The following is a 13,813-nucleotide window of genomic DNA, read 5'->3' on the forward strand; positions in this document are numbered from 1 at the left end:
GCTCCGCGGCATGTGGGTTCTTCCCAGACCGGGGCACGAACCCGTGTCTCCTGCATCGGCAGGCGAACTCTCAACCACTGCGCCACCAGGGACGCCTTTTTTTTTTTTTTTAAGAAGATGTTGGGGGTGGGAGTTTATTATTTTATTTATTTATTTTTTGCTGTGTTGGGTCTTTGTTTCTGTGCGAGGGCCTTCTCTAGTTGCGGCGAGCGGGGGCCACTCTTCATCGCGGTGCGCGGGCCTCTCACTATCGCGGCCTCTTTTCTTGCGGAGCACAGGCTCCAGACGCGCAGGCTCAGTAGTTGTGGCTCACGGACCCAGTTGCTCCGCGGCATGTGGGATCCTCCTAGACCAGGGCTCGAATCCGTGTCCCCTACATTGGCAGGCGGATTCTCAACCACTGCACCACCAGGGAAGACTCCAGGTCCCACCTCCTTGATGTGCTTATAAGGACTCTGACTTTTCTCTCTTCTTCAGCTCACCTTGTCTTCCCCTCTCGCCTCACCTTACATTCCACCTTCCTGACTTACCACAAGGTCTCTGAACACAGCACTCTGAGAAGGACTTCCTCATCCTAGTCCAGGTTAAGTGCCCCTAGGATTTAAAGGATGCTTCCACTGTATCCTATGCTTTCTCTTATCCCCACACCAATCCTTCAACAGGCCCAGCTGGTCTACCTCCAAATGGCATCTCCAATCGCCCACATCCTTTCACCGTCTTTATCGTGACTCTAGTCTACGACGCGTTAGCTACAGTAATCTTTCCTCTCCTGTAACTCCTGGGGCTGGGGGAGGTGAGGAAGGAATATGGCGTCCCCTGTACAGTTAGAGTAGAATTCATATTTCTTGAGCAGCTTGTCCATCCGATCGCCGCCTCCTCTGTGCCCTCTTTTCAGCCCGCTCTCCGCCTTGCATGCCCTGTTCTGGCCACCCTGGATTTCTTTGCTTCTTGACTGTTCTGTGCTCCTTCTTGTCTCTGGGCCTTTACAACCTCTTCTCCCCCTGGAATACTCCTCCGAAGACCTTTACCACGGTTAGCTTCTTCTTGTCACTTGTCTGGAGGCCCCTCACACTTCACCCCCGGCTCTTTTTACTCTCAGATCAGTTGCCTTGTTCTCTTTCCCGCACATCATTTCTCACTATCTGAAAATCCCTCAATTATTTATTCTTTTACTTATTTGTTGTCTTTTTTCACTAGAAGGTAAGCTCCATGAAAGCAGGGAGTCTTGTCATGTTTGGTCACTGTTGTCTTTCCTGTGTCCAGAAAAGCTCAACACATTTGGCAAGGGAGTATTATAGTTGATGAATAAATACAGAAGTGGATGAAGGGCTGTCCCTGTCTAAAATATCTCTCCCTAAGGAAATCATGCTCATCTTTTAAGGCTCATGTCAAATGCCATCTCCTCAATGAAGCCTTTCCTGGTTTCCTCTTTCTATCCCCTAAACACCATGCATTTTTTTAATTAATTAATTTTATTTTTAATTGTGTCTCGTCTTAGTTGCTGCATGTGGGATCTTTCGTTGCAGTGTGCCGGCTCTTCATTGCGGCACATGGGCTTCTCTAGTTGTGGCATGCGGGCTCTCTAGTTGTAACCCGTGTGCTCCGTAGTTGTGGCGTATGGGCCGCGGCATGTGAGATCTTAGTTCCCCAGCCAGGGATTGAACCAGTGTCCCCTGCATTGCAGGACGGATTCTTAACCACTGGACCATGAGGGAAGTCCCCACCATGCATTTTTGCCTCTAATAATTCCTACTGAACTTTGCTATGCTTTTATTACTCAGGCCCCTGTATTATCTCTTCACTTTGACTTTAAGCTCCCTGAAAATAAAAGTTATGTCTTATCTAGTTTGTATCTCCTATAGGTAGTCCCTAGCACAATATCCAGCATAGTAAGTTATATAAAGAACATTTTATGACTTGGAAACAAAGCCTCTTGTATTCAAGAGCTTGTAATTGAGCATAATGTTGACCAAAAGGCACCTACAAGGACCAAATATACTGAATAACAGAAAACTAAATTGTCTTGATGTCCAAATAAAATGGGTATTACTTTTATGAATATGGGGAGAACATCTTGCTGATTATCAAACTGATGTAGATACAAAATGTTGCAATCTGAATGCACAGGAGACTGTTGTCATGTACGTCCTGAAAGGAAAGATGTTTAAGAGCTGCAAGTCTCTATACAAACAACTGAAGCTTCTAATATTGGGCATCCTTACCGGTGTATGTTGCTAAATACTCCTTGAGAATTCAGTGCCTTTTAACTAATCTATGAGCATGGAAGTCTGCCAGTTCTCACGATGTATTGATAGGCAGGCTTTCTTTGCCCAGGGATGCAACCTGAGAGCAGACGCCTAACTCAGGGACTCTGAAGATTTTTTTGCACATTGAAATCACCTGGAGAGCTTTTAAAACTTCCGACACTCAGGTTACAGCCCAAATCAATTAACCCAGAATTTCCAAGGGTGGTAGACAAAATGTCAATAGTTTGTAAAGATCGCCAGTTGATTCCCAAAGTCTGGGAATCACGTCATAGGCAAAATTTTCTAGCAGTTGCCTCAGAGGCTCTGGTCATTTTCGTCTGTGACCACTAGATGTCGCCACAGCCTGGAGATTGAAGAACTTTCTTAACTCTGTACTTGCCAGGTTAGCAAGGCTCAAAGAGAACTTTGTGTTAGCTTATTTAGATATAAAAAATATCTTGGGAGAGAGGGCTGAGGTAATGAATAATAAAACAGGTTAAATGTTTATTGAATTAAACACTAAAGAGAAAAAAGGGCGAGGCAATTTTTCAACAATGTGATAGCTGCACTGCGTACTCAGGTACCTAGCTTCCTTAGTCCAGAAGGAGTAATGTGGAGGAACGCTGACACTGTGGATGTGGAGACACAGGAGGAGAGAGGAATTACAGGTGAAGGAAGTGAAGTTTTCAGATCTCTCCCTGCTCTGCTCCCTCTGTCAGGACCATTCTTTTCTCTTTCTGTGGCTGGCTATCATTCTCTGCCCTCTTAGGATTGCGCTTATATACGTAAGTCTTCCTTGCTATCCCCCTGCAAACGCAGACTGCTGTTTTCTCCCTGTCATTTGCTTTTCAGCCTTTCCAAGCTCCTCGTGGCCAGAGCTATGCTTTGTTCAACTGTGTACCCCCAGGGCCTACCTAGTGAGTTTTCCAGGCACAGAGTAGATCTTCCATAAACATTTGTGAAATATATGAAAGAATGCTTAGGGGATATGGCTTAAAAACGGAGTCAGGTTTGATGGCAAAAAGTATATGAGAAAGAGAAACTCATTTTAAAGTTTCTGATGAAATTGGATTCAATTTAGGGATGTAAAGAGGAAATTTGGTTAGAATGCCATTTTCAACACTAGAATTTCATAGCTTCATTAAGACTCAAGGCTGGAGGAGACTTTGAAGTCATCCGGTTTAGCCCTTGCCATGAAGTTTCAGGTTCAGGTTCAGGTTCAGCGTTCCATGCCAAGCAGTTGCTGAGGCTTTGACTGGAGCCGTCCAGTGACAAGAAACTCAATACTTCCAAAGAAGACGAGTCCACCAAATAGTGCTGACAATTAGAAAGTTATTCCTTATGTTGAGCCTAGATTTTCCTCCCAGGGGCTTGTATCCAGAGGTCTTAATTCATCCCTCTGCAGCCTCACAGACAGACACCATAATCTCTGCCCACAGCATCCAGAAGGATGTGATCACGGTCTATTACCCGGGCTAAGTATCCTTAGCTACTTCCAACAGAATAATAACAACATTTTAATATTTAATTTAATAGTAGTAAATGATAAACTTTCAGGTGTCCTCACCCTCTTCTACATATGTTTCATAAATTATTCAGTGAACTTTTAAAGGATTTGTTGAGAAAACAGATCAGTCTTCCCAGTGACCAGTAAAAAATGATTCCTCTCTCTTGATGCGACAATTTATCAATAAACTCAAAACTAATTAGAGACTGCCAAATATGGCTGTGATGTCTATTTCTGCAAAGCTTCACTTCTAAGAACTCATCTGATTAAGAACTGCATTCATAGCCCTTCTTTTCCTCAAACTCATCCTACAAACATCAAATGCGTAATTGCTAGGTTACGGATCTGATTAACAAAATTTGTTCTTGCTTAGAAAACAGAGCCAGTGTTGGAAACCAGGCAGAAAGGATTCTGTAAAAGTTTTTGTTTTGTTTTGGTTTGGTTTTTTCCCCATGATCTCTAAGATCCCTGAAGGGTTATGGCTCAAAAGGGCTTTTCCGATAAATCAGTTCATGAAGCAGGTCTATAGGATGTCTCAGTGGCTTTCTGGGTGGGTCAGAAACTCACCAATTCTCTGTAGAGTGGGTCCAAGGTAAACCACAGAGCCACAGCACACCTCTGGCCCTTGGTGACTGCCTTCACCCCATGCGGGTTCTCTCCTCCAGATGAGAAGCTGATCATACGCCCACACTTTGGTTTTATAGAGGCCTGAGAAAGAGAGTGAAAGTTTGACTCTCAATTCCTATACTGTTACCATTTCTACAATCCCCCTTCTCTATCCTTCTAATGGAATCCTGGGGTTGAAAGTTGCTTCAATTTCCTCGACTGTAAAACCAAGATAAGGTCAAAACAATACCTAATTCAGAAAATAAAGTTATCAGGTAAAACGGTTGGCACAGTCCATGGCAAATGGTAATCGCTCAATACATGCTACGTTGGTGGCTGGTAAACTCCATGAAGGCAAAGGCTCTCTCTTTGAATTCACGTCTCTACTTTTAGCACTAGCACAACATCTGGCCTAAGTAGATGTACATTTAATATTTGTGGAATGGCAAAAACAAATCAAGGGGACATGTAGAGTGCTGGCAAATTCTTATAATTGACCTAGGTAGTGGTTCCTTGGATGCACCCTTTCTAATTCCTTATTGTGCATTTATGGTTTGTGACCTTCTCATAATACAAAATTTTTTAAAAGTCAAGTCTAATCCCATGTGATACTTTAATTCCTGTTACAATATTCCTGCCCAGTAGTCCTTAGCCAATGTTTTCATACCTCCAGGGATCAGAACACACCACCCCTTCAGGTGACCAATTCCATGGCCTCCAGGGCTCTGGAATGATGGGCACAGTCCTTCCAAGCTTGGCTCAGATGGAGCTGTCCACTAATGATTAGGTAGGACAGGGTAGAAGGGAAAGAGGCACTGCTGGGGGCCCTGAGCCAGAGCATTAGATCAAATAAGCAGGCTCTCCAAACTGAGTAAGCTGAAGCAATGGAATATTAGGGGTCTTGCTTCCGTGAATAAAGTGTCTGCTCTAAGCAGAGTTCATTTTTCTTTCTTGGGAAACACAGAAACCTGACTTATTCCATAGTACAGCTTAGAAATAAAAGCAAGAAAGTGGCACCAATCGTTGTACTATTTGATAAGATGGACCAGTTCTAACTAGCTATTTTCTGAATTGACTTGAGTTGATATATGACCATTAGAAGAACCTTTGGTCCCCTTCGCCATAAAATGGGATCGGCTAAGTTTTTCCACTGCCAGCTTCAGGAGGAATATTTGGAAGATTTCCTGAAGTCCTTGGACGCTACTTAACGTAGGTACTCCCAGACTGTGTGACGAACTTGTGGAAGGTCAAAGGTAAGCGGAGTAGTCAAAGATCCTGAGGGGTGTGTGTGTGTGTGTGTGTGTGTGTGTGTGCGGTGTGTGTGTGTGTGTGTGTGTGTGTGTGTGTGTGTGTGTGTGTGTGTGTTAAAAGGAAGAGCAGAGAAAAGCAGTCACTTTCTGGGTTACTCTTCTGTTCACGATAATTGAGGAGTTGATTTGTCTTTGCTAGAGAGAGTTGCTTTTCTCAAGCAGCTTCATCAAAGTGACTTTCTGATGTGAATCTAGGTTCCTAGTTACTGGTGCCTCCAGCATCAATCCGATTTTGTGTTTCTGGAGCAGGAATTTGTTGTGCATTTTCACACAGAAACAGCAAGTTAACTAATACTAGAAGACATACGAAGCAGGACAGGAAAGCCTTCCTATACGCATGGTTTTAGGATCTAATTTCAAATTTTCTGAGCTGCTCATTCCCTGGTGCTGGTCAAGGGCTTACTTATCCACACGTGCTTGCCATTGCTTCTACGTGATTAGAGTCTTGGCATCAACATCTTACAATACTAAAGAGAGGCTGTGGGAACAATTTAATGCTTTGTCTCTGATGGAAGAATTGAAAATATGTTTACACATGAAGAACTTTGGGAAAAGAAGCTATCCATTGCCTGAAGCGGTTGGGATTGGTTGCAGGTACCTGGAGTCACAAAGGACTAATCTTATCAAATGGAGAGCATCACCTCTCATAGATCAGGTATGCGGAGGAATAAACAAGCTCCACTAATGACATTGCTTCTAAGGGAAAATGTATTCTGAAGTTTAAATGATTGTAAACATACGTTTGGAACACAGCCCCACTGAGTTTAGTTTTTCATGAAGCAAATGGAACTCATTGGATTTCATCTTTTTCAAACTTGCACAGAGAAACCAAAATAACGAAATACCCAAGTTTCACAAATATGCTGCTGTCGAAAATAATCCATGGCTCTTCCAAGTATGATGAAAGAAAATTCCTTTTGATTTGCATCTAACTGATGATTAAAGTCAGAGAAGGCTTTGTGCTGTACTTGCCTTGAATAAATGTAAATCTTCAGCCACCATTCAGTAATTATACAATTTCCAGATTTTTCCAAAGTAAAGAACTTAGGAGACTATTCTTCCTTGCATAGCACAAAGCTGGGGCATTTCCCTGCTCCAATTTTCCTTCCAGAATCAAGGGAGGGAAAACTGAAAAGGAAAACTGTCCATTTCTCTTTGTTATTGGCACTGGTTAACTAAGAATTTTAATTATCTACAACATGCTCCCAAAACTCTACCATATGCATTAATCTGAAGTAGAACTAATTTTTGAAAATAGATCTCTCAACTTGGAGCTTTTTCATTAAAACATTGTTTAAATTAGTTTTACTTTTTTAGGGGATGGTGGTGGTTAGATTCAGTACTTTTAAAAATAGCTGCATCTTTATCTTAAAAGTATAAATCTTTTAAAGAGGAGTAGCATCTGCTTTCACATCTTTAAAAAGCAGAATTACAGTTAATTTTAATTCAAAAATTGGTGAATTCACACATATTTAATGATTCATTTATGATTCATACATATCAATAATATTCCTGCCTTACTTATTTTCAAACATTGAACATTTCCAAATATGGCCACTAGATGGCGCAGAAGCAAAGAAATCTTTTCAACCACCTGCCTGATTTTCTTTCCAATTGTGTGAGATTCAAGCAGTTTTGAACCTGTTAGCAGAGCTCAGAAATCAAATGCTTTCTGCACAGAGGCTTTTCAAAAGTTGATATTTTTGTATTGGCATTTAAACTGAGCCTGGATCATCAGTCTTGATTTAATTTCCCAAATCATGAAGCATCAAAATACTCCCATGATAATATTTAAGCTTTTTACAAAAAAGAGTGTGAGGCATCATGACCTTTTAAATATACAGTACATTAAAGTGTATGAAATATTGTTCTTAATTAGATCAATGTTTCTGGACAATTTTAACCAGAATTCCCATAGGTTTTCCCTTTAAATCCAGTAATACATCGTTTTTATATCATTTACTTACACCCTGGTAGTATGCCATGAATGAGACCAAGAAAAGGGTACAAAATAAGAGGGGAAAGAAATAAAACGCAGAAAAAAGTTGTGGAAATAGCTTACATAATGCAAAATCCTTGAAATCTATCACATACATGTCTCAACTATTTTGATTTTGTATAGAGGAAAGAGATATCTCATAATCTACTTATAATTCAATTATCTCCTCAATCAGAAAACCTCTTTTTTCTACCATGGCATATGCTGTTCGCCTTAAAAACCAAAGATTCTGGCTATACAGTTTATATGTGTTCAGTAGGCTGGTTGTCCAAAGGCATTAGTTTGCTTAGGAAGATGGTGGTTGAGTTTAACTTTTGATTTTTGATCTACGAAGGTGTGTTTAGAATCTCATCCAAAGTATGAATATATAACACATGTGTGTCTGTGTGAATGTGTATATATCAATTTTCAAGTATAGGTTTACTTACCATCAGAATTTTATATATATATATATATATACACATATATATATACACACACATATCATAATTTGGATAATGAGGGGTATGGAAGCCAATGCTCACCTAACATACAGAGCACCAGGGTACTTGAAAGCCATTCTGTAGAGTCATTTGACTTGTCATAGTCGTGGGTGATTTAAGAATAGGTGTTTTTAGGTTCCCATCAGATTACTTGGCAAAGAATCAGAAGACCTAGGTTCTAATTCTAAGTCTAACACAAACTAACTATATGATCCTTAATATATATTCTTTAAATTACCCATCTGTAAAAAGGAAAAGAAGATTTTTATTGATGATTCCATTTCTAACATTTTATAATGTATACATTTACTGGATCTCTCTCCACCTCATGAATTCTCAAGCTCAGAAATATTTGAAATCCAGCAGTCTTTGGAAAATGGCAAAATTGAGACAAAAAATGCTAGATAAATTTGCAAGAATAGGCTTGCTTACGGTCACAGTTTTGGCATCCATCTCAGTGAATATGAATTCGCCTCCTTCAAAGTCATCATTCATATATAGGAGAGCACTGTAAGAAGAAAGGGAAGCAATTTGTACTCTTATATGACTACACAACATCACCGCAGAATACTGCAGACTGGGCATGAACTGACCAGCCTGATTAGTAAGTTTCCTCTGAACTAAACGTTAAAATGATTGACCCTCCTAACCTTCAAGAGTAAGATCAGATGTAGGGTCATAACCCTGAAGTATTTATTTATTCCACTCAGGTTAAAGTTTTAATTATATGTCAAACTTCATCTATCATTTCACCTCTTCCAAATAAAATCTAGCTAGGTTTAATCTAGCCCTTTGATCTCGCCCACAGAATCTAAAACTCTGTTCTTTCCTTTTATACTAGTAACTCAAAAGGATGTATTTTTTCCGTAAGTAGCTGGAGAGATCTAAGGGGTATATCCAAGTCTTGCAGATAGGGGGCGCTCAATAAACATGTTTGTATAGAGCACAGTGTAGTAATAATTAACACGTTATATACATGATGACTACAACTGACTCTTTACACAGTAAAAGATCATTCAATAAGACAAAACTTTTTTGTCCTGAGTTTTCAGTTTCTTACAAAATGCAGACATAGATAAATGATGTGCTGTGATCCCTTATGCCTGCTGAGATGCACACCCTGTGTTCTCAGACTGAGGTATTAATACATATACCACAAGGAATATGTTTAAATAAAAGCCAAGTGAGAAAAAAAACCCATAAACTTTACTTTTTATATTAAAACAAAATGGGCATTCTGTGGAATAAGATGCAACAAATCGTGCAGGGATTTTTAAGATAAAAATATGATATGCTGAAATCACTTCTCAGTTGTGGCAGCCGCTTCAGAAGATTATTTGAGCATTTCTGCTTCATTGAGATGAATGTGATGACAAGCAAAACAGATCAGCTTTCTAGTTTCCATGGGGTTTTGATAACTGTTGGGCAAAAGCTTGGTTCTGAATCAGATGCTGGCGGTACCTGTAGTCCCGGAATGTGTAAGCAGGAGGCTCCTTCCAGCATTCATTGGCCTCTGGATCCAACAGGCAGTTGTCAGCATGGATGGGATGACTCAGGTCATTTCTTCTATCCTGTTGACCTGCCAGAAAAGGGAACAGGGAAGCATGAGAAATTGAATGCCGTAACCTCCAAGAGCAAAGCTGGCAATCTGTCTTCTCCTGTGGCTGGTGCCCCTTGCATATTTAAGGATCAGAACTCAGAGCAGGCTAAAGAACGCTGGGCAAGCACTGTGAAGAGACTCTGGTCCTGCTTCGATATGAACTTGATGTAAAAAACTGTAGGCAAGTCACACCTGTCTCTTCAGCTATAAAAGTTCTCCGATATAAATATACATGCAGAAATTCCATGCATTTCATGGGCTGTACTTTGTGTGGGGCAGTCAAAGGATGAGGATAAAATGCAAACGTCAAAAAGAAAAGATTTGGGCTTCCCTGGTGGTGCAGTGGTTGAGAGTCCACCTGCCGATGCAGGGGACGCGGGTTCGTGCCCCGGTCCGGGAAGATCCCGCATGCCGCGGAGCGGCTGGGCCCGTGACCCACGGCCGCTGGGCCTGCGCGTCCGGAACCTGTGCTCCGCAACGGGGGAGGCCACGGCAGTGAGAGGCCCGCGTACCGCAAGAAAAAAAAAAAGAAAGAAAAGAAAAGATTTGATGCAGCTGAAGGTTCACAAGTGGAAAAGTCTACTTCTGTGACATTCTCTCCCCTCCTCCTCAGGAGGGTATAGGAGAGAAGATGTAGAGAAAAAAATAGTGACGCCAGGGAGTGAGGAGGTCTCTGCTTTTTGAAAACATTTCTTTCAACAATCCTTTTTATCTTCTATGGTTCCCCTCAATGCTGGTGGGCATAATGGTGACTGTAATTTCCAGGTTCTTGAACCCTGAAAAGTGAAACCTAGAGCAGAAAGGGATTTTTCTGTGTGATTGTAGCAAGCAGAAGAAATGGATTTGAAAGGGAAAATAGGCAGCGTGATGGTCTTCTAATACTTTAGGGATCCAGCAAAGTAGAAAAAGAGGGAAGGGAAAAATCAGAGTGAGTAAGCTTCTTTTGTTTTAGAAATGTAGAACTCTTCTGAACCGTTAGTCTGACATGTTCATAGAGCTTTGTTCTGCATTGTTTTCTTTCTCATTTCACTGTGGGTAAAAGGGAACATGTTCAGATTCTGGAATCTCACCAGACAGGGCTGTGCGGCAGACCATGTGTGTATAGGAAAAATACAGGGTTGAGTTCAGCATGAAATAGGATTCGACAATCTTTCGAGCCTTCTCGCTGATGTCATAAAACAGACGGGCACTCTTCAGGGAGACTCGGCCTTCATAACCAAACTGAAGAAAAAGAAGAATATTAGAAACCACTGGGTGGATTGGAAGGCTGGAGGAAAACAGATGCTAGGTTTTATTAAGCCAATATAGGATGCTCATCTCTCTGTTGGCTCGTGGGAATACTACTACAGACTTGCGGATTTGGTTTAGGAAAATGAGGGAAAGTTGAGAGCTAATTATCCCTCTCCTCTCCTCTCAGAACACTTTCCTCACTCTTCTACAAAAACACCTCTCGCAGTACAGACTGATAACTTTTTTGAGTACGTTTTCACCATTGGACCTTGAGTTACTTGAGGACAAGGGGGTTGTGTATTATTTGTCAGATGCCAATCTAGGAAATAGAGTTTGATCAATTGATGACCGAATGGAGGAATGAAGGAGTGATTAAAAACAATGAAGGTGCCATTTCATACTTGCTCCCTTCAATGAGCTGATAGGTCTATATCTTAAACCTTTCTCTTCCCTGTATCTGCCATTCCCAGAAGATCCTGGGTTGACCCTTAGGAATTCAAATCCAAAAGAAGTTAAGTTTTACTTTGAGTGCTCTCAGGACGGTTGCACCTTCAAACTTTTCATTGGGTGTATGGGGTGAAGTTTTTCCTCTGTATCCATCACCAACAAGCATGATTCCCTAGAAGCAAAATACAAGGTGCTTTACTAATGAGGATAACGAATTCATCCCATCTCCCTTTCTGCCTTGACTGCCAGAAAGCTGAGAACCAAAGTCAATACTCAGAACCGTCTCCATTTTATTCTAGGATTCCGGTATCATTAATTCTTCCAACCAAAAGAGGCATCTTTATTTAACTTTCACCCCGCATTTTCATTATAAAATGGTGCCACTGCTTTCTGTAGAAATAAGTAGAACATAAATAATTAATATATTGATTAATTATTGATAAAAATAAAGAGACTTTTCCCAGCGACTTTATATGATAGGCAGGGCACATGCTGGATACAGTTGTCCTAGGAATGAAGCCTCTAGCTCTTCCAGACCCAAGAGCTATGTCCAGAGCTGGACAAAACTACAATCACCCCAACCCAAAGGCTATGAAAGTGCTTCCACAATCAATGTCCTTCTCCTAAAGAAAGTAACGTTTCAGGCCTGGTTTCCTGGCTCCAAGTAAGTCCAGGACCAAAGCTCTTTCATGCTCAGGCCAGATCAGCACAGCAGGGCTGCCGGTCCTCACACTAGCCACGCTGTGCAGCTCCCGGCACTGTTCTTCTGACAGGACGTTATCCAGGAGGACGCGCTGAGTCCCGTTCAGCTGCTCGGAGTTGTAGACGAATGTGACGTTCTCATAGAGCAAAGGGCCACCTGCAGGGACAAAACACATGGTTGTCCTTGTTACCTCTGTCCCCAAGGCGGGAAGCACAGAACACCCAACAGCTTTCAATGTGCAGTTCAGGAGTCAGTTTCCTCACGAATATTTAGGAACGCAAAGACAAATTACAAATCTGGAAGCCTGAGAAATGCAATATGGATTCAAGAAAAAAGCAGATGTCTGGCTACCAGGTTTCCCCATGATGTCGTAATTAATATATTACATTTGTATAGGATTTGGGGATTGATAAGCTATTTTTTTTTCCACTTGATTCCAGGGATGATCCTGCAAAACAGACTGGGCACCTCATAGGATTCTTCTCGCTGAAGACTTTCCAGAATTTTCTCAGCAGTGGGCCCCTCCCTTCTCCACAGCCCTGGGTTCCTACCTCTGCCACAACATCTCATGCAATTACTGGATGACATGACCTCAGGGTAGGTAAAGACTTTTTAAAGAGATAGCAGGACAACCAAACAATTGAAAAAAAAGAAAGAAACAAAGAGAGAAATAAATTATTTGACGACATGTTTGTGTCCTCAGTTCCACCGGTATCTAGAGCAAAATCTTCACCAAGTAACTCAGGGAATAAATGCCCATCAGGACAGTCATAACCAAGTCACCTGACTCCTTTCCAGTCTTCTTTCCACCACCTACTGACTCTGGATGGTCTGACTTTTGGAATATCTCTTTTTCTCTGCTCTCTCCCCCACAGGAGAGTTTCCTGTAGGCACCTTCTCCCTCACTGGACAGAGCTTACAACTTCATAAAATTAGCTCCATATTGGCTCTTCAAAGCATGATGCTTTGGGGCTATGTTTTGGTGGCGAAATTACAAAATCTAGACCTGACATGGTTCTTTCCTCATAGAGAATAGGACTGACGGACAAAGCCTCTGATGGTGAGGAAATCTTCCAATCTACCAAAGTACAAACACCTTGAAGCAGAAAACTGAATAGAAAAGTAAAACTTGTTTTTCTCCTCTTTATAATATTCCTCCTAAGGGACCTGATGCCTGTCAACAAGGGCAGCTCACCATGGAGGGCACGGGGGTGAGGAGGGCTCCTCCCATCCCCCCCCAGTTGGGCAATGGTCACCAGCACACTGGTCTAAAACACATCATTGAAGGAGAAGGAGACAACTGAAATTGATGTCTACTCTTTGGCTTTAAAACAGATTAGTCAAACTAGGGAATGGCACTGAATGTTATTAATCCAGTTGGGATAAAAGAGTTAGTACAGCCCATGATTAATGGAATATTAAAATAATGGGACAGTGTTTCTCAATCTTGAGTAATGTATGGTTATCTGTTAAAGCAAAAGTTCCCTAAGAAGCTTCAGTGAATTATTTGTACTGCAGTTTTACTTCCATGTTTGCAATCATAAAACTGTAGGTACAGTATTTATTTTTATAGCTTCATACAACTATCATACCCAAACCAATTTACAAGATTAAATAAAAGCAAGACCATAAAACCAGCTAAATTCAAATTAACAATATTAATAAAATGGTTAATGTTATTTT

The 13,813-nt window shown here is 41.3% G+C and overlaps 1 protein-coding gene across 1 annotated transcript in view; it reads right to left on the reverse strand.

The window, feature by feature from the left end:
- The window catches only part of P3H2 (prolyl 3-hydroxylase 2), a 160,084-nt gene that overhangs the window by 2,055 nt on the left and 144,216 nt on the right, over window positions 1-13,813 (reverse strand). The window contains exons 9-14 of the mRNA XM_082655560.1: window positions 12,159-12,286; window positions 11,504-11,599; window positions 10,821-10,971; window positions 9,612-9,729; window positions 8,583-8,658; window positions 4,321-4,461 (exon numbers count right to left, since the gene is read on the reverse strand). Of these exons, the coding sequence (XP_082511686.1) occupies window positions 4,321-4,461; window positions 8,583-8,658; window positions 9,612-9,729; window positions 10,821-10,971; window positions 11,504-11,599; window positions 12,159-12,286 (710 nt within the window). The remainder of the gene's footprint in view (window positions 1-4,320; window positions 4,462-8,582; window positions 8,659-9,611; window positions 9,730-10,820; window positions 10,972-11,503; window positions 11,600-12,158; window positions 12,287-13,813) is intronic.

The sequence above is a fragment of the Grampus griseus genome (assembly GCF_964374135.1).
Source record: "Grampus griseus genome assembly, chromosome: 5".
NCBI lineage: Eukaryota > Metazoa > Chordata > Mammalia > Artiodactyla > Delphinidae > Grampus > Grampus griseus.